This window comes from Cinclus cinclus, chromosome 3 (assembly GCF_963662255.1).
Source record: "Cinclus cinclus chromosome 3, bCinCin1.1, whole genome shotgun sequence".
NCBI lineage: Eukaryota > Metazoa > Chordata > Aves > Passeriformes > Cinclidae > Cinclus > Cinclus cinclus.
The window spans coordinates 56,861,012-56,885,935 of record NC_085048.1 but is presented as its reverse complement, the minus strand read 5'-3'; the positions used below and the strand labels follow the sequence as shown (position 1 = coordinate 56,885,935).

Genomic DNA, 24,924 nt, shown 5'->3' with positions numbered 1-24,924 from the left:
CAGCCAAATTTTATTCTCTAGTTGTTTTTAAGATGACAAGGTATAACTGGAGTACCACTTGATCACCTACAGTAACAGAAGTAAGTAAAATAGAGAAGCCCTGTAATAGTTGACAAAAAAAGCAAACCCTAAAAATGAACTCAATAAACAGCTCCACAAGCTCAGATACACTTATTGAAGAAAATGACAGCTTTGTCTAGATTTTTTAGAAATGCAAATCAGAGGCATCCCTATCAATTACTAAGAGAAATTCCTTCCTTGTCCATAGATTTGCTGACTTTTCTTGGTTAACAATACACAAGATATCAGGATTTGGTTTTAAAAGCTAATAAATTCATCTTATTTCCCCCATAACACTCTGCAACTGGTGCTGCAGACTTACCTTGGAAACAAAACAATCTGCTATTGCCACAGGATCATTTTCACAGTTTTCCAAATCTTGCAGAAGTTCACTAAAACAAAGGACAACGTAAGACAATTATGGCACACCTTGGAATAGACACCTCTATATTCAGAACCAGACATTGCTGTGCTATTCATGGCAGCACTTAATGATGCAGGGAGTCCTACAAAGGGAACAACAAATACCCTTGATACCCCTTTTCCCCCAAGCTGCTGGTTTTTTTTATTTGCAGGCAGAGAAGAACTATAAGGAAATGGTACTCCCACTATTGCAAAATTCAAGTCATCAGGATGACCATGGATTGGTTGCTCTGCTAAGCAAAGCTGAGCCCCTTCCTTTAGGAAGATGTCCCATCCCTGGAGACATTCAAGGCCAGGTTGGATGGGGCTCTGAGGATCCTGATATAATTCAAGAAGTCTCTGCTCAGTGCAAGGAGATTGAACTAGATGACCTTTACAGGTGCCTTCCAACCCAAACTATTCCATGACTCTGTGACTGACAGCTCTTTAACAATAATCATAGTGGTATAGTCAGTTGTGTAGCTTGTGTATCAACCACATGATATAAAGCTAAGAAAATTTAAAAGCTACTGAAGCACATGCACTGTCCTATAAAGACATTTTATGTTCTACATGTTTGACCAAGGGAGATGATGAACTTCTCTGAAAAATAATGGGGACTCATTTCTCATACATGAAGAATGTTATGAAGCTCACTCAGGAAAATTAGTTTACTTTTAGTGTGTTTCTTCATTGAAAATAAAATAGTTAGCCTGGAAGAAGTTTTATGTAAGGGAATATATATACATATATATTCTACATGCATTAAAAAAAAAGAAAGGATTTTATAATTTTTGCATGCCAAAGAGAAAATTAATTCATTTGAACAGGAGCAAAGCAATAAGGGAGCCTGTTTGCTGTTGAATTAAACTCAGTTCTTGAAAGCAAATTCAGTGAAAGAAAGAGTTCAAGTAGAAGAAGAAAACCTCAAAGATTCTCCTTGATCCAAAGAGTTTTCAGTCTTACTGAAAGACAACTCAAAAAAATGAGAGAAGAAACTGAGTTTTCTGCAAAATTGTTCTCTAAAATAATTTTCTTCTTCTCATCCTTCTCCTCATCCTCTTCTTCCCTTGCCCCCCCCCCTTCCCCCCCATACACACACACTTCCACAGATTATTTTCCATTTAGGGCCACTTTTCTCCCAACTCACAGCTGGTTCCCAAAAAAAGTTTTGCTTCAGAATTCCTATGCTTGTATCTAGGGATCTACCCTTTTCCCCTGTAAGCAGACACAATTTCCCTCTGCATGTACAAAAAAACATAAAGCCAGAGGAGCTTCCTGACTTGTTCTTTGCTTCTCTAATTACTGGAGGAAGGAAAGGGACAAATCAACATGCAGTCACAAGGAACAAAGACAGGCAAAGACCTTAGGTTCAGTAGTCACTAAGTCACTTTGTACAGTGACAATTTAACCTCTACACCTCAATCTCTCCCTTCATCAAAATGGGAATAAAAATATGACCCTTGCTTGATACTCCACACTCATGAAGCTCATTTACATCAGCAAAAGAAGCAAGCTGTGGTGGCCATAGCCATTAGTTATATTGATTGACTGCATCCCACACATGAGTTTTGGAAATAACATCAAACATGCCAAATAGGTTCAGGGGAATCTTGCTGCCTGGCAGTCAGATGTTCTCCTGATGGCTTAAACTGTGTGGCACCTGGACTATCATTTTTTTCCTACTGGTCTCAAATAAAACCACATCATTTCTCCTTCATGGTACAGAAGAGGAACATTTAAAGATTTTATGTATTCATGCAATTGACTCATGTGTATTTGTTAAATAGACTAGTGGTTTGCGCCTTCAGCACAAGCCCATAGTGTAAGGTTTGAAAGAGTTTGTTGCTTATACTGCACTCTCATCTGGATGGTAAGAACAGGATTGGTAAGAGCAGTCTGCCACTTTAAAAGCAGCAAAACTGTCATGCTCAGGAATCCTGAAAAAAATCTTAAATAAATCCCTATAACACCAAGCCAATGTGAAAGAGTAGGGCTATTATTATAGACTACATTTAAGTACCTGGCAGGAGGCAGAAAGAACAATAGAGAAAAGTGTTGGTCCTGTTCACCTGAATATCCAGAGGTTTTCTGCTGGTCACAGTTCCTGGCCTCTGCAACTGGCTTGTGCCAGTCAGACAAGTAGGGAGCATGAGCGAGCCCTGTTGGAGGAACTCTGTGCTCTTTCAGCTGGATCACTAATAAGATTCAGACTGAAGCCTGACACAGGAGCCAGGACAAGTTAAGACCACGTACTGAGCTATATAGCTTGGGTTACTATGGGCTGGGAAAACCTAAATCTGTACGAACATCATCAGGAGCTAATGCTAACTCCTTTGGGATCAGAGAGGGAAGCATAAAGACTGACAATTTTGCTTACAGTGCATTCATTATCTTTTCAAATCAAACGAATGGAAGTCTTATTACAATGCCTTTTAGGATGCTTTGACTTTTTGGATGAAGTTTTATGATGGTTTCTCCTCAGAATAAGCCAGACCTTACCACCACGAAACTCAGAAAGAAATAGTTTTTCAAAAAGAGATCACAATCACTGGACTAGCAGTTACCATGATGGCCACCATTTTTGCCATTCAACACACCACTTGAAAATCCTAGGTAGCTTAGCTGAGTGAAATTCTCATTTACTGAAATGAAATTTCTCAGATCTGCAAGTCTGAAAAAAACCCAGGACTGAAACCTTTGATTACTGATTAACAGTCAAATTCAAAGTTGAGGAAAACAAGGTAATTCTAAATCTATAAAATCATACTCACAAAAAACACCTGAAACTACTAATACAGAACTGCCAAGTGGACCTTTTTCTGAAGCTAAGAAGAAATCAAAAGGCTCTAGAGTATGTTTAGGACCCAGAAGCTACATGCCAAATTTCACACAGGAGTAAACTTAATCCTTGAAGCTATACTGGGACAACTTTTCAGTGCGTTTTAACCATTCTAACAGATCTACCTCTAAAATTGCCCAAAACTGCTTTTTTTTCCCCAAGTCCTGCAATTATTTTTCGTGGTTTTTTTTTTGTTTGTTTGTTTTTTTTTTTTTGCACAGCTCAGTAATTCTGTATAACAATCGATCATACTTGAAGGCATTTTAGCAGGCAATATTTGCAATGAAGCTGGCACAAATGCATCCTAGCTATCAAGTCTGTCATTTTTCTAGCTTTTGAAGGGTTAGAAAGTATAATGGCCAGGACTGTGTTTTTCCATTCTGTGACCACTGGGAATCTGTAAACTCACAATCATTGCCTTATGGCTCTAAAACTGTCCACCAGCCTGTTTTAGCATGTTTCCACTATGTATTTTCCAGCTGTTAGACATTTAGTAAAGTCAGTTGTAGCTGAAGCAGGACACAGCAGCTTTCTAGTTAAGCATATTTCCATTACCCTGCAGTAGCTATTTTAAGCTTCAGGAAAAGACTTAAGATTTCATCTTTGTCCCTAAATTCTGAATAGATCCATTCTCACTCTTTCCTTTGACACTAAACAGCAATCCCAGCAGTTGAAGCCCTTAAAAGTAACTTCCCATGTTGATGGAAAAATGTTGAAGATGATCTTTGACACAAGTACTCCACTTCAGAAGCCTCTTTTGATTCAATCAAATTATCTTTTGTTCTTCAAAGAACACAGTTTGGGAGATGTTTTGTCAACTATAGCCAAGCTAAGAGAGCTTTTACAGGAGTATTGGTATATAAAAGATGTGAGAATTTTATGTCAGTATATTTCCTGCATCAGTTGAACAGTCAGGTTTTCCTTAAATGTTGACAAAGTTAATAGTTTTTATAGTAAAAGAGGATTCAGAGAAAAGTAGCAGTAGCATGCTCCTCAAACTGCAGATACTGAGATCCCACACAACGTGGCACTAGCTATGCAAGCAAGACATTTTACTTCAGGTTCTGAGTATACACTAGGATCCCATCTGCAGAGTTTTAGAGAAGGCTGGAAAGACACTGAACAAAAAACTTCAATGAAGGAAAGGTACTTGAATACAGTTTTGAGAAATTAATCCAGGGAGTACCTAGTAGCATGAAACACTACAAAAGCTAGATCTGGGTGATGTATGGAGGCACACAACAAAAACCAATATAGTAGGAATAAAACATCTCTTCATTAAGGCAACAATTTCTTTTACAGTGGTCTTGCATTAAGCTCAGTTAAAGCACAGAGCAAGTTAGGCTTATATTCATGTAAATACCCAGCATAAAAGCAAAAAAAAAGTACATGGAGACAAATCTGATGCATCAAATAAATAGCTAAAAAATCTGGTGTCACCAAACCAACTTTGCTTAGAATTAAAATTAGACAATTTCTCTACTAATAGATCTTGACCATTTTGAAGCAATAAAAGTGAATTTGGCTGGTTTGCTCCCTCTTGTTAACACAGGCTATTGAAATGTTTTCCTTCAGTTAAAAATGAATTTACCTGTTGAAATGGTAGATGTCCCGTATGTTTCCAAACAGGGCTGATCGCTCCTCTGTTCCCAGGGAGAGCTTGGTCTGATCAGTGATACAGTCGAGGTAATCCTACAAGAGAAATGAGAGGGAGGTCTTCAAACATTTCCTTCTTTCCTAGATCTGTAAACAGAGCTATGTTTTATTTTACAAGATGAGTCTCTGAATATCAGTTTCACCTTATTATTACAATAGAGCCTTCAGCAGCCCCTCTGTGAACAGTCACTCTATTATGAACGGTAACAGTACTTATCTGTTCCCTGAAACCAAGAAAATAACAAAAGACTGAAAGCTAAGTTATACCTCTTAGACAGGACAGCCAATGTTTCTCTTGCTACTGATAAACAAATGTTTTCAAATTTCATTCACAGTGACAGTTTAATTGATCATTTGGCTGGCTCAAAGACAAAAAGAAATGTAGAAGAGATGAAGAATATAATTTAATGCAGTCTTAGTAACAGAAAAGCTATGTAATTCAGAACAGAAAGAGCACAAGCAACAGAGGCTCAGAAAAGCAACCACTGAATAAATTACTTTTTTAAAAAATCATGGTTACCAAAGAATGCAGATTATGTAGAGGATAGATCTCAATGTATCTATGTCCATGCAATTTACCATGCACAGAGATAGATTGCAAATTGCATTGCTATATACTCCAGCAAAAATTTATTTTTGCACTTACTCTCATCCAGGGGCTTTATTTGAATAACAACATTACAGCTAGAAAAAGCTCAGATCAGCAGTGTTCTCGGAGAACAACTTTTCCACCTCTTCCCTCACTTTGATAAGAGCTCAATGTCACTTTTTCTTCTATTGCTGCTACAGTATTAAAATTCTCACTTAAGGGCAAACAAATCCAGCAGGCTATTTAACTAACTACAGCTCATGAAACAAGAAACCTGATGTGCTGCCACATTCATGAAGAAATTCTGCTGGAGTATGGAAATAAAAGTGAAAACAGCTGAAACAATGTGAAACAAAAATAAATAAAATCCCTTAGCCTGTGGCTAGACAATGTGGTGTGGCAACCTCCCAAAAGCAGCACAGCATTCCAAGGTGCTGCAAGAAAGGAACCCTGCAAAATGCCAACAAGACCATGAAAACTTCTAAGATATAACTGTGTTTTTTATTACTGTATAGAGTCACATAGAAAAAGGTTTTATAGGACACATACATTGGCCAAGCGTTATTCTCTGTCTAAACTCTGTGAAGACAAAGGATTTGAATCAACCAAGGATCTGACCTTTGGTTTCTAGATGTCCTCATAAGGAAGGTTAAGAATTACAGCATTTAAGCCTCCATGCCCATATCCTTCTGTTCAACTGAAGTAGTGTCAACAAAGTCATGTTTAGGTATCAGCAGAATTTCTAACCCCCTCCCCCTTATCAACAATCCACACTGTCATCACCTCCAGTTAAAGGCAGCCCTCATCACCCCCAAAATTCAGTACTTTTTCCCCAGGGGAATGCAAGTAAGTCTATTCCAAGGTAACCTCCATGTCTTTAAGAAGAGCAATGAGTGGCAATAGGCAGACAAGTCCCTGGAGAGCCATCTCATCTCTCCTGTGATAGCATCCGACCTTACTCTACCTTCCCTCCTGGCTGGCAGCAGCCCCAGAGACCACACCTGACCTTGAAATGTATTTGCGCAGGAAGTCTTTGGAATCATATCCGGGCTCCCTGAACTTCAGCTTTTTATTTATCTCAGAAGCTGCAGAAGAGTCAAAAGGTTCAGGATGGTGAGGCAGACAGGACTGCAGCAAGCACTACATTGGGTCAAAGGCAGAAGTAGATAATATACTCAGGTCTACTCCAGCATCAGTACTAAACAAATAATCTTTTCTGACCACAGACACATCTTCATCATATAAAAGCAAAAAAAAACAGAAAAGCTCCACTGGAATTGTGATCCTCTGAAAACATTTTTAGCACTGCAGGGACATAGCAGCATCCTGAGCTGATATAACAAGGTTGGGCTGCAGAGGAATGGAAATCTTAGAATAAATAACTCCATACAGCACATTTATTGAATAAAGAGGAGTTCCTTTCCAATTCATTCATCTCAGCATACCTGGAGCTTGGGTTTCATCAAAATAACAAACAGTCCACAGTTATTTTTCCAGTACTGTAGACAGTGTTACATGCATGACTTGGTTTCCGCTCCTTCTGTCCTCCTATCCTGATTTTCCTCCACATATTCATACTGTTCCTAGTCTTTTGCCAAAGAAAGAGGGAATCAGGTACCTTTCTACCTTGCTGCCAAGCAGCCGCCTACAGGTGCTTTGGCAGTTTTCCTGCACTCCTGTAACATATGCCAGTACCAGTCTATATATACCACACACCCACAGTCCATGCTCCCTTTGGCTACAAGCTCCTTCAAACTGTGCTTCAGGCCCCCTTCTTCATCCAGTCTCAGACCAGAAACAAACCAGAAACAACTGGGAGGATTTGTGCTTACCTGGGGTTAGACAAGATGATTATTTGTTCAAAATGCTTGGGATTCAGAGCTACCTTACACCTCACCTCATACTGCTAGGAAATGACACAGTCTGGGGACTGCTTCCCTGGTTTAGCTTTCTATCTTAGTCAATATTACTGATTTGAGACTACAGACATGTTTACCTTGCTGGTTTTGGCATAAGCAGATACCTGCAGTAGACACACAGCAAAAAGCTCCTGGTATCCAAATTTTTTGTGAAAAAAGTGGAGCTTGAACAGTCTTAACACATTGGTGTCATGCAGGCCTGGCCCCACACAGCAGCACACTGCTTGCACTGACTCAGCCAGTGGGACCTGTCTGATTATACTACTTTATAGTGCACGTGTGCTCCATAAAGGCTTCATGAACTCATCCAGGAAACAGATGCAGTATCAGCATATAACGCCTTCTGCAAGGACAACACCACAGGCAGATCAAAGCTACCCAGACGTGGGGATTTTCCTAATTATTTCTTAGCAAATGGTACTTTACCCCCATGGTAGTCACTGCTGTGTATCAACAGCTGTTATCATCTGGAGCCATAATGAAAGGTTTGGAGCTACAAGATAACAGGGCAGGCTGCAAACGCAATGACATGGTGCAGAAATCAATGACATTTATCCGAACAGAGTACTGGCCTTATTCACTTTATTTGTTTCTTGCCAGCATCTATGAACCCTCTGTCGGCACTGAATTATTTGTTTATAACCTTTGCCTTTTACTGCTTCTCTGCAGTTATGGCATAAACATTTAGCTTACTTTATAGGAGAAAAAAACGCCTCACAAATGTCCATCTCCTTAGACTGATTTAAAGACCATGGTTTGCTCTCATGGTATTGCAAAATTTTCTCCTCCCTTTTCCTTGAAACTCTCCAAAAATTAGGAGAGTCTTGCCAGACTGCCCTGCCTTTCTTGCTGGGTTTGACGTTCTCCCCTCCTTCATCACACCAAATCCATCCAAAGGAATGTCTGGTAGAAGCTGCATATCCAAACTACAGAGTCCTCTCCACAATTACAAAAAACAGAAAAAAACCCAAAAACAACCCAGAAAAAAAACCAAACCAAAAAAGCCACCATAATTCTAGAGGAATAAAATTATGAAAACACTAACCTTAGAGGCTAAAAAAACCCCTATATTAATCAGAAATGAGAGAAAACTGTCAAGAAAAGCACAAAGTGAGCAAAACTATTTTCACATATTGATGAAGGTTTTCCATGACCAAACTTTAGAAACCAAATGCAAATTAGTGGGACATTTTCATCTAGCTGCCCTGGTTTTCCTTTTAACACAAACACTTAACTTTAAAAATTTCATCTACTGTTGTTTAAACCATAGTATAAGTCAGCCATTACTGTGGTAATGCTAACATTACACATTAAAAGGGATAATATTAAAGCTAATATTTACATAGTAATTCTAAATCAATGGAGAAAAGCCACGCTGCCTTGTAAAATGAGAATCAATTTTCATCCTGCTCTGCAAGAAACATATATACTATATAAGTTCATATATACTATATAAGTTCATATATACTATTTAAGAGGAGGGATAGGTAATATTAAATCAAGCAGGACACAACCAAGACAGTGCCATAGCATCACTCAGACCTTCAGTTTTCTGATATTTCCTAGGTCTTTGCTACTAGTAAAGCAGTTTTCACTCCTAGGTACTACCTCATGCACATGGCCATATTTTTTCCCAACTCCCCTTTACCCAACAAAGATGGGCTTGGCCAAAATCAGATGGCTGTGCAGAAGAGGAACCACTGAAATGGCTCAGCAGTCTTGGCTAAGTAAGTACTACTTCTACACCACTAGGAGGAAAAGACTGCAGGTCAGAAGGAAAATATGCCACAAAATGGATCCTACTGTCTATCTAGAGCCATGCTGCCCAAACTAGCCACACTAAACTAAGAAAGCTGGGCAACAGATGAACACTAGAATAGACACTATAAAATGCTTCCCAGTGCTTTTTCTGCTAATTATATAGGCAACTATAATGTGTACTAACTCACCTTTTGCCTGCTTTTTTTTCCTATTCTTTTTTCCCCTGTTATTTATTTCATTTATTGATTTATCCAGCATGTATAGCAGCATACTCTGAATGCCTTGTTGTTCAAAGAACAGCATGCTATCCACACAACAGGTGGCCAAGGATGATGAATTTTGGTCAGGGCAGTTCACTGCAGCTCTTTTCAATTATTTAAAGTAGTGCTCTGCAGAGGCAATGTGCATTTGTATACTAAGCATACTTTGCTATCTTGCTCTGGTTCCTTTGGCTATACGAGTCCAAGGGATTGAAAACTAAAAATGCATGCAGATTCACTACATGTAAACCCAGAAACCTAAATAAAAAAGAAAATTTCTGTGAGCATGTCTTTCTGCTCTTCCTGGTATTTGCTGGGGCTTTTTATACAGATATGTGAAACTGGAAAAACCTCACAGAGACCAAATCATGGACAAGTCTGAAAGACCAGCCCCTACCTGGGGCTATGCCCACTAAGGCACAGCACAATCCCGCCACTGACCAACAGCCTAAGACAGGGTCTTTCTGAGGACAGTGCAGACTTGGAGACACAGCCTCCTCTGTTCCCTTCAGCAGTGTGAGCAGGCAGCTCCTGCACTCCGTGTGCTTCCTCCTCACCTTTTCCATTTGCTTTATATCCCTTGATACCGTGCATGTTAGACTGCCACTGGTCAGCAGCAGCAAAGCTCTGCCCTAGTGGGAAATGGGTGTGTCAGGCCTTGCAGGTGGGCTTTGGAGGACACACCAATATGTCCAAGGAGATGCTTGGAGAGCACTAACTCTGCCATCAAGGGAAAAGGACATAGAGAAGACCTCCCAGCATTTGGTGGCCAGCCACTCTCCAAACAGGAGCAGCCGAAGTAGCCCATCTGCTTTGCACAGACTGACACTAGATGAGGTTTGTGACAGATTTCTTTCCGATATCCCTGCAGAAGAGCAGAATCTCTGAGCTGGCAGGAGACCGCCTCACCAGCACCAGTCCTCTTCCCAGCCCCTGGGCTGATGGTGGAGGATCCACCCTGAGCTCACCTGTGCTTCCAGCCAGCTTCCTCAGAAGTGCCAATTTACACGTGCAGCTGGCTCACACGCAGCCCGCGGGCAGCGGCAATAAGGCGTGACACAGTAAGATGATACTCTGCTGGCTGACTGCATGTAGAAAGGGCAAAGATTGATGGTGGGAGCACTCGTGAGAACATGGTATGAGGAAAAGACTAAAAATAGAGAAGCAAATGTAAGTTTTATTTCCACTGTTTAACACTGAAGAGCAAAGCAATCATGACAGAGACCTGCCTAAGCTTCACAAAGTTAGGGGTTCGTAAACAAGTTAACAGTATTAATTTAAATTTTACCTAGAGAAGTGGATTTAAAAATAAAAGACAGTATTTTTTTTCCATGTAGCTATTCCTGAGGGACAGAATTTCGATAATCAACTTCCTCACCTCTATTAATGATGTTAAAGCACTGTCCCATTTGCAGTTACTAAGGCCTGGAAGTAGTGAGCCCTAGTAGGTCCCCTTGGCTTCATCCACACGCGTGGAAAGCCACAGGAGGAGTTATGTGTCAGCCAAAATTAGCAGTGAGGAATTCCTGAGTCCTAACACTCTGTCTTGCACCTTGAAAACATCTGCTTTCTTTGGTTTAGGCTGCCTTTAAACAGTTGTGCCCATGTAGACATGAGCACAGGCACCGTCGCATACAAAGTTGGAAATTTCTAGGGCACATCAATGTCAACAGTTTAACAGTCAGGAGATCTTGTCACAGGACTTCAAGCTGTCAGAGCACAGCTAATCTCAGGAAATGAACTAAAGAATTTGCCCTGGAAAACTCAGTCCCTCAACACTCTGTTGCACTGAATCCATTCACAGGGGCCCTGGGCAAGGACAACTGCCTTGCCAGCGTGCATGGCTGGCAGACAGCAGAACAGCTTCCTGCAGCTGTGGGTTCCCTCTCGCTGCTTTAGAGCCTGAGCCTTTAAAGCAAGCTCTGTACATCCTCTTGCCCCTGCCCCAGTGTCAGAGGCTGCCTGTATCAATTTCCAGCACTGTCCCACAGTTCCTTTCTAGGACTGGAGTGGGAGGAGGCACATGTCCTACAATGCCAACTCCACCAGTCCAGGGTCTTAAGTCCCTTCTTTTTGTTCAGTGGATGCTTTCTTCTTGTGTCCCATGAGACATTTGAGCATGAATGCTGTGCCTATAAAGCTCTCTGGGGGAGGTCAAAACCTGACACCAGATGATCCAGCACTGAACTGTCACCCTGCCTGGATGGACTGCTCTCATGGATTTTTGCCTTATTTGTCATAGTGAATTTTTTGCTCTAATGAAACACAGTCAGAGTTCAATAATATTCTTTTGTTCAACTGCAGGAAGTCCATGTTAAGATCTCCCATCTTAAAAAGACATCTTGGAAGGCAGGCTGTCAATTAAGTCAAACTGCAACTTGACAGAGATGCATTAAAAGCACTCAAATTGAAACTGTGATTGATGGATTGTACCAGACAAGTCCTGTAAATGGTCCATCATTTGTAAAGATGATTATGAGTAAACCACTGGGAACAGAAACTCACGTGAAACCCCACTTAAGACACTTCAGCACACTAACTTATATCTATTTTATCAGCCAGCACCCACTCTCACATCATACTTGCAAGATTTTTTTCCCAGAAGCCGGCACTCAAAATTGCTGCTCAGAGGTGTGGTAAGAAACAAGTTCAGAGCACAGGTGGACATCATGGGATTACAAATGCTATCAGTAGTTTACTGACATATCATTAAGGAGCTATGTGAAGCCCTCATCTAATGCCTTTCTAAAGTTAAAAGGAAACACAGAAGAAATAATTAATGTAATGAAAACAGTAATGAAAAGAGCCAAATTAAAATAATTAATAGTAATTAGGATGTCAGATAGTTTGAGGTTGTTAGGCAGATGAAGTGCTGTAAAGATTTCTAGATCTACATCACTGGTACCAATCACCATCATCATTCAATAATCTCAATCTTACTCAAAAAAGTACCAGCTGGAAGTGTTTAGTAATGATAAATTTAAAAAATAATTAATCCAGACATCTATAAATTAATTCTCACAACACACTTTAGTTGTTCTGATTATAAGCTTATTGAACCATAATCAAACAAAACATTGAGAATTATGAAGGCATATTTGGATTCCCAATAATGCGAATCACCCAGAAAAAGAACCTGAGCCTTATGGTGTAGACCCTTGCCCTGTTAAATAAACTCTCCACAATTTGTAAGGCAAATGAATGTTAACATTTTTTAAAAGAGATCTCAATATGCTTACAAGTTAAATGAGACATTCCAGAAGAGAAATGTTTATTTTAAAACATGAGAGAGGAAACTGAAAGAGTCTGTTTTTCAAAGAATGAAAATGCAAACCCAGCAAAATGGAGAAAATCTGCACACATCCTAAACACATATTGATCTTAACCTTAGTAACCACATGAGTACCAGAGACTTCTGGATGGCTTTTCTTATTAATATAAGAAGAGCAATGAAATGGAACTTTACAGTGGGTGGTTTGCAAGGAAAAACTTTGTTGAAGTGTCTTATTTGCAAAATGGTCTTCTCATGAAACTAGGAAAAATAGCAGCTACCTCCACACCTTAATCTGCAGGAGTGGTAACAGCAGAAAAGAGAGAGACTACTATGTGGTTTGTTAAGCATTCAGGCTTAAAGGTGATGGATTACTAGAACACTGCTCACTGACAACTAATATTTAATAACAGTGATATAACAATGTAAAAAGAAGTCAAATATGTCCATGGACTAAAATGGAAATGGGTATAATACACAGAGAAAATTCCAGAAACTATGGTCTGGCTGGAAATGGAGAAATGTCTTTGCCTTTAAGATATCACCTCCACGTTGAAATTTCTTAACAGAAAATCCCAATCATTCTGCAAAAAATATATAATCTCATTAAAGCATTGTAATGTTTACTGGAAATTTTGCAGCGTGAGTTATACTTCCTCTCCCCGCCTCTCAGCTCTCAGACCACTTCTTCACAGTTTTCCTGCCTACTCTAAAAACTTTTGTAGAGCTGCTGCTGCTCTGTTCTGCGGAGCTCCTCATCCACAGCCAGAGTAAGCAACAACAAGATGGAGGGCACAGGTGAACAGACCTCTCTTTCGTTTCCTCCTGAAACCCAGAAGGGCTCTGTGCATCCCCCTAGGCAGGGATACAACCTCCGGCTCCAGCCTCAGTGCACTCACAAGAGCGACAGTCCTGGAGTCCCCTGCCCACCATCAGCTCTCCTAAATGACACATTCCATATTTAAATTACATCTTCTCCTTGCCTCCCTGCTCCCAAAAGTATAAAGCTTTCTGGAGCAGAAGATTAACTTTCATCCTTTTATCTATATTCATTCACATTCAGCAAGTGGGTAGGAGGCTGCAGACAGCACGGTCGAATGATTTACGCCCTGCTGCCAGAAAAGGGAGGACAAGAGCAAGAGCAGCCAGGCTTTTCGGCAGTTCTGTGTCTCCCTGGAAGAGCAGCAGCCCTCCCTGCTGCTTCTCTCCCACCCACAGCTTAAGAAAGGCTCACTGTACATTTATAGACAGCTCATTTATTACTGCAGTGTAACTCACCCTTCTGTGCTGTCCAAACACAGCTGACCTTAAAACAAACCCAAAGCTATGGCTGTACATTTGTGCTGTCTTAATGTTTGCAGTCCCAGGCAACCAGTGAAACTCTGCAATCACCTGACAAAGACAGTCTCTGTCCCAGCAAATTTCTACAGTGTAAGCTGTAAGGTAAGAACTGAATGCAAAGTACAGGTGAAGGAAACAGAAGGCAGAAGTAACATTTTTTTCAGTGTTTTTCAAGTAATTGGGAACATGCTGAATGAAAGAAATTTATGAATGTTGCCAGCAGAAATAAGGCTGAAGTAGTGATGATGCAGATAAGAAAAACCACGCATCAGTGTATTTAACCCTGGCTTTGCGTATTTCCTGTGAAGTTAGTTTACAAGCAGCTCTCTGTTCATGCCACAGCATTAGCATATGCTTACACCACACAAGTTGTTTATTAGGTTACTTCTGGTTGTCCACAACACATTATATTCCTACTGAACAGCTACAAAACCTCTTTTTCCAAAACCCAGAACCATTCCCATCCTGCCCAGCTAAACGAGGTTTGGGTTTTGCTTCTGCTTTTGTTAGGTATCCTTAAAGGGCACATATGATGAGGAGTTTACAGCATATGTAGCTAGAAAACACTTTTGTTCAAGAACTCTGAGTTCCAGAAACAACAAAGCTATTTAAGACACAAACACCAGTTTGTGTATACTTCCACTACTTTAGGTTGCTTAAGGATGTTTAATATGGCTCACATACAGGAAGGAAGAAGTCTGCAGGGAAAACTGAACTATCCCTGCAGTGCATCAAAGAAAGAAGTCTGATTTACTTCAGGTATTTCTTTAAGGGTAGCCAGAATAGCTATTTACACCTATTTGGTAACTTAGCCTGTGGTGTTCCTAACTACCTCCCTTCTCAGCAGTCAGCACTGGTCCTGATTCATAAACACCAACTCCAGAAACAAAGCACAACACTAATGTTCTCTAATAAAGCTACTTAAAAATTAATTAAGTGGAACATTTTTCTGCTCTGATTTATATTGCTGTAATTCTGTTTAAACTTCACAAACTTCTAGAAGGCCTCATGGACATATACTGAGACGCTTCAGTTTCAGCTGTCATATCTCAACATTACTGGAAAAAACTTCCCTTGCGTTTAAGCCAAGCTTTCACAAAGGAGGTCAATCAGAATTTGACACTGCTCTTTCTTCATGGATGAAAGAAAAGCAGTGAGAAAGTTCAGCTCAAAAATTTAACAAATAGTAATCACAGTTAAACTTATCACTATTGCATAATCATACTACATTTTTAAAAACCATAATATTTGTTTTTCACATAATTTAAATTGTTTATCCAAATTTTCACATGCAATTTATGTCAGCAATCCAATGGTATCTTTCTCAGGTATGCAGGTTAGCAGGCATAGAAAAAGAGGTCATGCGTAGAAATTAACTATAATGTGTGAACAAACATTATGGGATGCCTTAGCTATATTGGAATTCCCAGGTTTTGAATCTTCAAAGAATTAACTTTGTGAGCTACACTATCCAGCAAATCCAGACCACAAGCAGCTATGCTTTTACTAATATATCACAAGTGACAATGTGCACACTGCAGTCCTCAGAGTGGTCTTTTTAACTAACTGCTTGAAACACAGGAGACGTCCTCTAGCTGCAGCCCCAAGAGACAGGAAACAAGGAACAATAACATTCCAACACTGACTTCCTCTCCGAAGGGTTTCCCTTTATCACGTATCTGCCTCAAACATCCAACATTTCCCCTTGCAGGGCTTGTCCCCACCCCACAAGGGGTATATAGCTTCAACAGACATGTTCACCTCAGACGGAGCTTTCCATGCCAGAAACCTTCCTCCCTAATGAGTTGTTCTAGGAGATTTCAGCAAAGCCATTCCCCCAAGGCTTTTTGAGAAAGAATGCCCTTTCTTGCTCATGTTGAAAAATTTTGGTGACCTTTCCCCTGAGAAGACAAGCACCCCCAGGCTGACTAGCAGGGACATGAACCATATCCTCATGTCTCAGGGAGAGACAGCAGCAGATTCAAGCATAAGGGAGACTTTTTTTCTGAGAGTATGCCTTTTGCTGCCTTAATGTAAATTATCCTGTTTTTGACCATACTGGGCTGGGGGGAAGAGAGACCCTCCAAATTCACGTATCCTCAGTAGGAACTTTTAGCCATGGTCCTTTGCAAGGTTCAGCTCAGGCTCCATAAGGCCATAACCCACAGCTGCCATTCTCAGGTGCTGCCAGCAACATCTGGCTCAGATGTGATCTTCTGAGGCAAGAGCATGGAAAAGACGGTTCCCATGTCTCAGTGACTTTCTGCAAACCATACACAGTATAGAAAAGCATACTGTGCAATTTCAGGGCAGAGGAGACATAAAGGAGTACTACAGAAACACAAGAAGGCAAAATGAAAACCAATGAAAGCTTGGTGGACACCCCTCTTAATTTCTGTGTACTTAAGAGAGCAGAAAAATTAGGAATGGTGATGCAAATGTTGTCAAGCCTGCTGAGGAATTATGAAGAGAGCTCTGGAATCAGAAGAGATGAGTATGAGAAAGATTAGTACTAAAAAGCAAAAGATCACATACGGAAATGAGTACTGATGGGATGCAGATGGGATTTACTGAGAGAAGACTAGGACACTGAGGCAGCAATATAATGGGCAGGAGACTGTGAAGAGGGGAATGGGACTTCTTCAAATGAGGAGACTAAAGCACAGAAGGAGGGGCCCAGGGGCAGAAGATCTGGAGAGGACACAGACAAAGACTTCAACTATTTCAGTGCAGATGGTTTGGACAAAAAAAAAGGTCACATGAGGGATTAAAAGGTAGAGAAATTCATTCACATAAATGAAGTCTCCCAGATTTCAGATGGAGTTCAAAATTTCAGAAGCTCAATCTCTGTTTACATCAAATATGTATGAAACACACTGACAATGCACACTTTAGTCCCCTCTAGTCATTCTACAGATACCAATGATCTTTCACTTATATTATTATAATGATAGGGGTGCAGATGCAAGTATTGTAACAGTGCATTTGTATTACTCTTTCATTCTGCAAAGGTGAAACAGAAATGTCCATGTCTTTCTACAGTTACAAGTATTTATGCACATTATGAATGGGGGCTTCTGACTCCTGTGAGCTGCAAGGGCAAAACAGATTTTTTTAATAACTTCAGGCACAGCATTTTACTCAGGGGGAAAAAAGTTACTCCCTAGATTGTAGAATCACTGCACTAGGGAGTTACTCTCCAACTGAATTTTAGGTCTATTCTAACTACATTACTACTTGGAAAAGTCAGACTAGGTCCTGAAGAGGAAAAGGTCAGTGAGTTCTGCCCTGGCCAGTACACCTGTCAGCATGACACAAGCAGGAAGCAGAGGTATCCAATTTCTCATCACAAACTTGCCCAAAACAAGCTTCAAGCTGCACTCATTCAAAATTGTAATTATCCTTAACAGATCATCTGATAAAACATACCAAATGGTGGAAAAGTTCACTCTATCATTATTGTAATGCTTGCCTGTGCAAGAATCACAGAGTGTGCCTCAAAACAATCCTAACCTAACTGTCCTTCCAGGTCACAGGCAAAATGGCTATACTGCCTAGAAAAGCAGTCGTTTTTTTAATGCTTATCCTGGAGCAAAGGTGCCAAATAGCACCTCTACAGCTCCTCTCACTCACCCTAAGCTTGCCATATACTTCTTGTCAGCAGTTGGAAAGAAACCTGGAAAACCTCAGCAGCTCTCCAGGATCATTTAAAAATCACATTAACTACAGCCCATGAAGTCAATTTCTACTTCTGTCTACCAACTCGGCACTGTTCAGATCACCCAGATACTCAAAAGGCAACAGAAGTTATGACATTTTACTTTATTTACTTGCCAACACCCTAACTGCATTAGGTCAATTCAAGACATAAAAAGGGACAAAACTCTATTTTACCCCATTCCTCCATAGTATTTTACTTCAGGCATGACAACTCCATGATCTTAGGACAACACAGGTTGGAAAGTACACTGCCCAAAATACTGTACTAGGCTAACTCTTAATGAGCTGACTTTTGATCTTATGACTAGTACCAAGATCCTGCATACAATTTCACAATCATCCATGTTAATAGGTCATTTGTGCTCAACTAGTCCTGGAAGCCAGTTCCTGGCACACTAAAGCCAAGAAGGTAATCAAGAATAGTCATCGGGTATTCACCAAAGGGAAAGTTGACCAGTCTGATAACCTATTAACTGTGAAATGACTGGCTTGGTAGACGAATGGAAAGCAGTGCATATTGTCTACCTTGACTTCAGGAGGGCTTTTAACCCCCTTAAGATCCTCATGCACAAGCTGAAGCAGTTGGGAGTTAGATAAGCAGACAGTAAGTTTGACTGAGAACTGGCTGAACCAACAGAACCTGAGGGTGGTGATCGCAGGCACAAAATCTATTTGGAGGCCAGTGGCTAGTGGCCTAGGGGCTAATCCTGGTTCCAGAGGCTAATCCAGGTTCCATCCTGGTTTGTGTATTCATTAATGATCTGGCTAATGGGAAAGAGTGTGGATATATAAAAAGAAATGATCAAGAGAAATAAACAAAACCAACACCCCCTCTCCCACTGAAACTAATAATAAAAAGTTCCCACCCCCTAAAAACATAACAAATAGCACCCCCCACCCAAGGAAGGGGAAAAAAATGCAAATTTGCTTTGCATTTTTATATCAGAAATGTAGAGAATATAGATTCATGGATGTGAGCTTTGACACCCTCTCAGTTCCAGCCCTGAAGCCCATTTCAAAGTCCTGGAAACAACAGTGAGAATATATTCTTTTTAAGTATGTTTCTACTGCCTGCAGAGAATGTAGCATAAGCAAATCCCCTCTACTAGAGGAGAAAAAGCATTAGACTACATCTCTACTGATGGTTCTCAGATGGGGGTAGACGGTGATTAAAATAGCACCTATTGATTTTCCCCTTTTTGTTCTTATCCTCAATCTGACACCTCTTCATCTTTTAGCTCTTTGTATGTGGGTTGCCCCCCTCCTCTTTCTCCCTCCCTCTGCCAAAAAATCCCCACCCTGAAATAAAAATAAAAACAGCCCTCCTTACTACTTTTAGACTGTGTACATAAGCTGCCAGGGGTCCTGGTAGACAACAAGCTCCCCAGGAGCCAGCAATGGCCCCAAGAAGGCCAATGGTATCCTAGGGAGTCTGAGAAAGAGCACTGCACGCTGGTCAACGGAAGTGATCCTGGCCCTCTACTCAGCCCTGGTGAGGTCACACCTGGAGTCTGTGCCCAATCCTGGGCTCCTCAGCACCAGAGACATGGAGCTCCTGGAATGGGTCCAGTTGAGGGCAATGACTATGATTAGGGCAACTGGGACGTCTCTCCTACGATGAAAGGTTGAGAGAGTCGTGCCTGTTCAGCCTTGAGAAGAGGGCAATCTTGTCAATGGAGCACCTGAAGGAAGGGTGTCAAGAGGATGCATCCAGGCTCTTCTCTGTGACGCCAAGCACTAGGGTGAAAGGCAGCAGGCAGAAACTGATGCACAGGAAGTTCTACCTGAATATGAGGAAGGGTGACTGAGCACTGGAACAGATTGCCCAGAGAGTCTCCCTCACTGGAGGTACTCAAGATCCATCTGGACACATTCCTGTGCCATGTGCTGTAGGACAACCCTGCTCGAGCAGAGAGGTTGGATCAGATGACCCCACCAGTGATTCGGTATTGACTGTCAGCTGAAAACTCGCTAGAGAGCTCCAGTTCCATCCAATCTTGCTTGTTAACTTTCCACTTCCTGGGTTTTCCCTCATTTCCTCACATTGTTTTCCTGCTAATGATTTTCTCTCTCTCTCTACTTACCACTGGTTCACTTGCTTATGCTTTACTCCACCAGCTCCCACCTTCCCGTGTCTCTTCAGTTCCCACACACTTCTTGTGCAGAAGCTGCCCTTTGACCTCTCTCCAGCTCCCCTTTTCATCCCATTTCCCAACCAGCTGCCAAATCTGACCCATATTTTTCTGGAAAATAAGACAAATCAAGCTTCTTCCCTTCAACTTAGTTTGGCTCAGCATCAGTTATCTGCCTGCCAAACTAAATGGCCTGAAATCACAGAGGCCCAGATAATCAAGCTCTGTGAAGCTACAGCACTCCCACAGATCTCTGTGGAGTCTTCCCAATCTTCTCACAACCCCTACCCTTGCTTGGGTGAATTCTTGCAGCATTGGTAAGGTAACATGAAGAAAGGAATCCTGAGACAATTTTAAAATGCACCCTTCTGAAGAAGTTTGCTCCCTCCCTTCCCTGAAACCAGGAGAAGAACATTCTGCACAGGCTGAGGCAGCTGGTTCCCCACTGTCTTCACCATCTGGGAAGCAGCTCCTTTGAAGCCCTTGCATCCTCAGCAGCTACCTAAGAAAAGCTCCACTGCCAACCAATCCATGTCTCAAATAAGCTGTCTAGTTCCACACAAAGCTTTCTATACTCATTATTAGTTGCTGCAGGAAATAGGCTTGGCATTTCACAGGTTCACAATTCCATCGGTTCTTCCATAACTAAAAATGCATTTGTCTTATTTATATCTACTGTAGTGATGTTTGAAGTATTTTGTAGAAAGCATTTACTGGTATTCCTGCTTGTAATTGGAAAATCTGTACAAGTTTTTAATTTTAGTTTTCAGTTTCTCCAGTTGAATAGTTTACAGCATAGGAGGATAAGTGCGGGCTAAGGTTTCCAAAACCATGCAAGTCATGCCTAGTGAGTGGCTACTATGCACAGACACTGACTTGGTTCTGCAGCATCTGACAACCTTAAACACTCCAAAATGAAACTCAGGCAACAGTTGAATGTAGTAAAACAGCAGTAGCTACAGAAACCAATGCAATTTTGCAGAAACAGCAACCTTTCTCAGAACTTTGCGGGGTAGGGTATTGGTGTTTTAATCACAACGTGCCTTTGAGTTATTAAAGCCTTCACATTTTTCCCTTGCTATTGTGGGACCACAGAGATTAGAGCTGCAGGTGGGGAGAGTGTCTCCAGCTGGCTGACATTTCCTGTCTCAGATGACCACATACAACTACCTGGAGCTCTAACTTCTACAAAGAGCACACTAAGCACTTCTTTGTGGGTTAAACATGTAGTCTACAAACAATAGTCAGGGGACGCAATTGTTATCTTCAAAAATGCAAAGCAGAATGATGCTGATGGCACAGACACAAATACAGAGTGAAAAGAACAATCCACAGAAGGACTCATCCATATTTTTTCCCTTTACTTGAAAGAGGAAATGAAAGGTACTGTTAGGCTAGGGATTGGACAAAAACTCTACTGCTGCTAATAAATGCTACACCTATTCAGAATGAGTATTAAAGAAAATGTAATTCCTTCATATTACAGCCAAACAACAGTATAGCAGATCCATATGCCATATTCAATACTACAGGCCAAGGACAGAGAGAGAACAAACTATACCTGTGGGCTGTATGAAAGGGACAGTAGAAAAGGCAGGAAAGAACTTGCAGGACTAGGACTTGGGGAGAGCTGGGAAAAATCAGTCAGACAGACCCTTCAGATAAAGTATATAAAGAGGCAGTTAAAGCTGTCTTGCTTTTTGCTATACATTCTAGGATACAGAGCAATGTAATTTTTTCTTTTGTAAATATAAAAATATAAGATATTTTACTGCAAAGCATCTATCATGCTTTGTTTTTGGCAGCTGCTGCTGCCAGCTGTAGGATGGTTTTTTTCTGTTATTCCTTCATGAACACATAGTAACATCTTAGATATATCTAATCAAATAAAAACTAGAAACACACTTGAACAATGATGTCACACTAATTTATGAAGACCAGCAAATGCCAGTTCCATTGTCAGGCCCATCTGTCCCACCATGAAATCAAACAATGTTAAAATTGCATTATGGAACAGTTAACACTGTCTTAACCAAGCCCCCTACCTTGACAATGCTCTTTAGATCCTGCACATACATCCTCTCTGTCTCCAGAATCTCTTGGACGACTCTGTCTACGTAGAGGAGCTTCGGACTGGTGGGCTCTGTGTCCAGGGACATCGCACAGTTTTTGCTTGCTCCTTTTGGTTCTGCTTTCCTTGGCATGCTTGGCCTTTTCTCAAGGCTTTCCTCAGGATCCTCTTGCTCCACAGCAGAGTTCTTGCGTGTCTTGTTACCGGAAAATCTCCTGGCTGGGACCAGGTCTAGCTTGATGGCACCTGTTTCTTTATCCTGGTTAAACAAACCCAAGTGGCTGTTCGAAACCAAGGTCATTCTGCTTCCAAAGGAGCAGTGACTGTCCCTGGAGGATGCAGAGGAGGAAGTGGAACTAAAGCTGACAGGACGGTCACTGTCTGACAGGTCCATGGTCCTTTTTTCACAATAGTGGAAAGATCTGCTCTCCTTGTGCAAATCTTCTTCCTTCTTCTTGGAGTCAAGGGCCTCTGTCACAGCTGGTACAACATCAAGAGGTAAATGGAAGTCATCTAAACAAACAAACAATCAAACAGAAGAAATGGGTTTATTGTTGCTGCTCCATGTAACACAAAAGTTAAGGGCAGATACTCTTAAAGCTTTTTGCATAGAAAGTTGCCAAAACTCTACTTAAACCAAAAGACAACCAGAACAACACAGTTTAGGGGTCACTGCAACTCTAATGCTTTTTAGATTGTGGGGATTTAGATTGTAGCCCCAACCAGGGCCACAACACCACATTCCTCCTGCTTACACTTCTGTCTCTGGCACATCCTTCTTCTGCCAGTGTGCTGGGCTTGTTGCTTGCACATCCACTGTTCAGGCTCGGCACAGGAGAAAAACAGAACTCAAAAAATTATCCCTAAGGCTATAAAAGACCCCTACAACTTTACTGGGAGCAATCCCTGCTATCTCTCAGATGAGCCCTGACCCTTGCTTGGGAGATTTGGAAACCTCAAGAAGCACACAGTGATACCAGAAAGAGTCTTCCATTTTGAATCCCATAAAGCCAACCGTCTTAAAAAAACTAAAAGTAGTTATCAATTACCAGCTCTGTGGCTCGTACAAAAATGCTAAAAGCAGAATTATTTCCCAAAGAAAATAGTGTAGTGTCTGAAGAAAGAGTCCTCAAAGGAAAGAGTGCTGACAAATAATTCAGTTTTCTACCGGGAAAATAAGTAATTCTTAAACTGTTCTGCTCAAGCCAGAATATTACCCCCTGCTGAATTGAACCAAAGCTGTTTTTCAGATGAGTGCAACAACAAAATAAGATGTCTGCCTTAGTGTTGGCATTTCAATTCTGCTTTATTTTCCTTGCCAAAATGCCCTGCAGGACACTGTCCACGATGCAATGCAGATTTGTCTCTGGCCAAGTTGTCTGTGATGCAGCATGACAATCTGCAACAATAGCTGCAGGTAAATTCGATACTTCAAAGCTTTGTTTGAGTAAGAAGTGCCCTCCTCAAAAAAATCTTACCACAAACTCATGGAATTTCCTAATGCCTGTCCTGTGAAAAAGAGAAACTTGTGACAATTCAGGAAGAAAAGCAATGCTGAAGTTACCCACAGAGCAGTAGCTGAGTCCTTATTTTAGTCCAGTGACAACTTTTCAAAAATTCATACCAGTAATTACAGCTCCTGACAACGGTTTCAGTAAAGAAACCATAAAGCTGCAAATCAAACCCGCCCAACCTTAAGGTGGCCCTTCTTGAACTGAGTCAGACTCGCTGTGCAATTGCAAGCAGAAACCTCCCGGACACATAGCTCCTGCAGCTGTCAGAACAGGGGGTGGATTTCATCCAAACCTGAAAGCAACTCTCCCATTTTTCAAAATAAACCCAAAGCAAACAGAAATAAAATACCAGAGAAGAATGTTTTGATTTATTTGGCCTATGAATGCATAAGATTTCATTTGTATGTGAGTAATTACAAGCACCATTTCAGTTATGAGGGGATTAGCTTTCTATTAAGGAGAAATATTGCCCTCAAGGTGATGCATAGAATTAACACTGAGAGTAGTTTGCTCATTACAAGTGTTAGAAATCGGCCATTGGATTAAAACCTAATTCAGTAAGTCTGTATCTCTGGTTTCATCTTGTAGTCTGAAAATCAATAGCCATTCTTTTATGCCAGGTTCTTCTAGTTTTGAAGCATAGAAAGATATTTTCTTACCCTTTTTGAATAAACTACATCAAGTACCAATTCCAAAATAAAACATAAAGCAATAAAATGCAAAAAAAATTAAAACAGAAAAATGCAGTGAAATTCTCTTGTTTCTCTGTAGGTACAGAAAGTGATGTGTGCCTTGCTATTACTTGTGATAAGAAAGTATACATTTTTGATAAGAAAGAATGTATTTCTGTTATCAGCTTTGGATAATTTTTCACATTCAAGTTAGAAAGCACAACACTGCTGAATGAAAAATGCCCCCTTGAAAAATGCACAATATAAACGAGATAACAGGGGTAACACTTCCGCTGACTTACTCTAAGGTATTTTACTAAAATTAAATTACAAAGAAACACCTGATTAGCTACTTTTAGGAGGGAAGCAAAGGATTCTTTTGAAATTCCATTACCTCATGTTCTTTTTTTCCTGTTTCACCGGCATGTGGTCTGCCTCTCAGGTAATAACCCAAAGGCATTAATATGTAGTATTTGCTGTGCAAAAATTTTCATTAATATAAAAAATAGAAACAAAACACAGTTCACATCAATGACACTGGAGTCAGAAAAAACGTCAAAAGTAATTTTACATGGGACACACTACTAGCCAGAAGCATTAGGAGAACTTAACATGTCTTAGAAAACCGAAGCAAACCTACCTATTCTCTTATTTAATGACAGTGTCATTGCCTATTAAAAAGCTAAGGACTAGTTGTAATAGTTAAAATGGGCTT

General features: G+C 40.7%; 1 protein-coding gene across 6 annotated transcripts in view; it reads right to left on the bottom strand.

Moving 5' to 3' along the window:
* Positions 1–22,489, bottom strand: part of PLEKHG1 (pleckstrin homology and RhoGEF domain containing G1) — a 45,942-nt gene extending 23,453 nt beyond the window's left edge. For 2 of the 6 annotated variants that reach the window (XM_062490019.1, XM_062490022.1), the window contains exons 1-3: positions 21,999–22,489; positions 4,896–4,996; positions 383–452 (exon numbers count right to left, since the gene is read on the bottom strand). In XM_062490019.1, the coding sequence (XP_062346003.1) occupies positions 383–452; positions 4,896–4,996; positions 21,999–22,418 (591 nt within the window). In that variant the 5' untranslated portion in view covers positions 22,419–22,489. The remainder of the gene's footprint in view (positions 1–382; positions 453–4,895; positions 4,997–21,998) is intronic. The other 4 variants (XM_062490020.1, XM_062490021.1, XM_062490024.1 and 1 more) reach the window with 3 other exon arrangements.
* Positions 22,490–24,924: the final 2,435 nt, after the last annotated feature.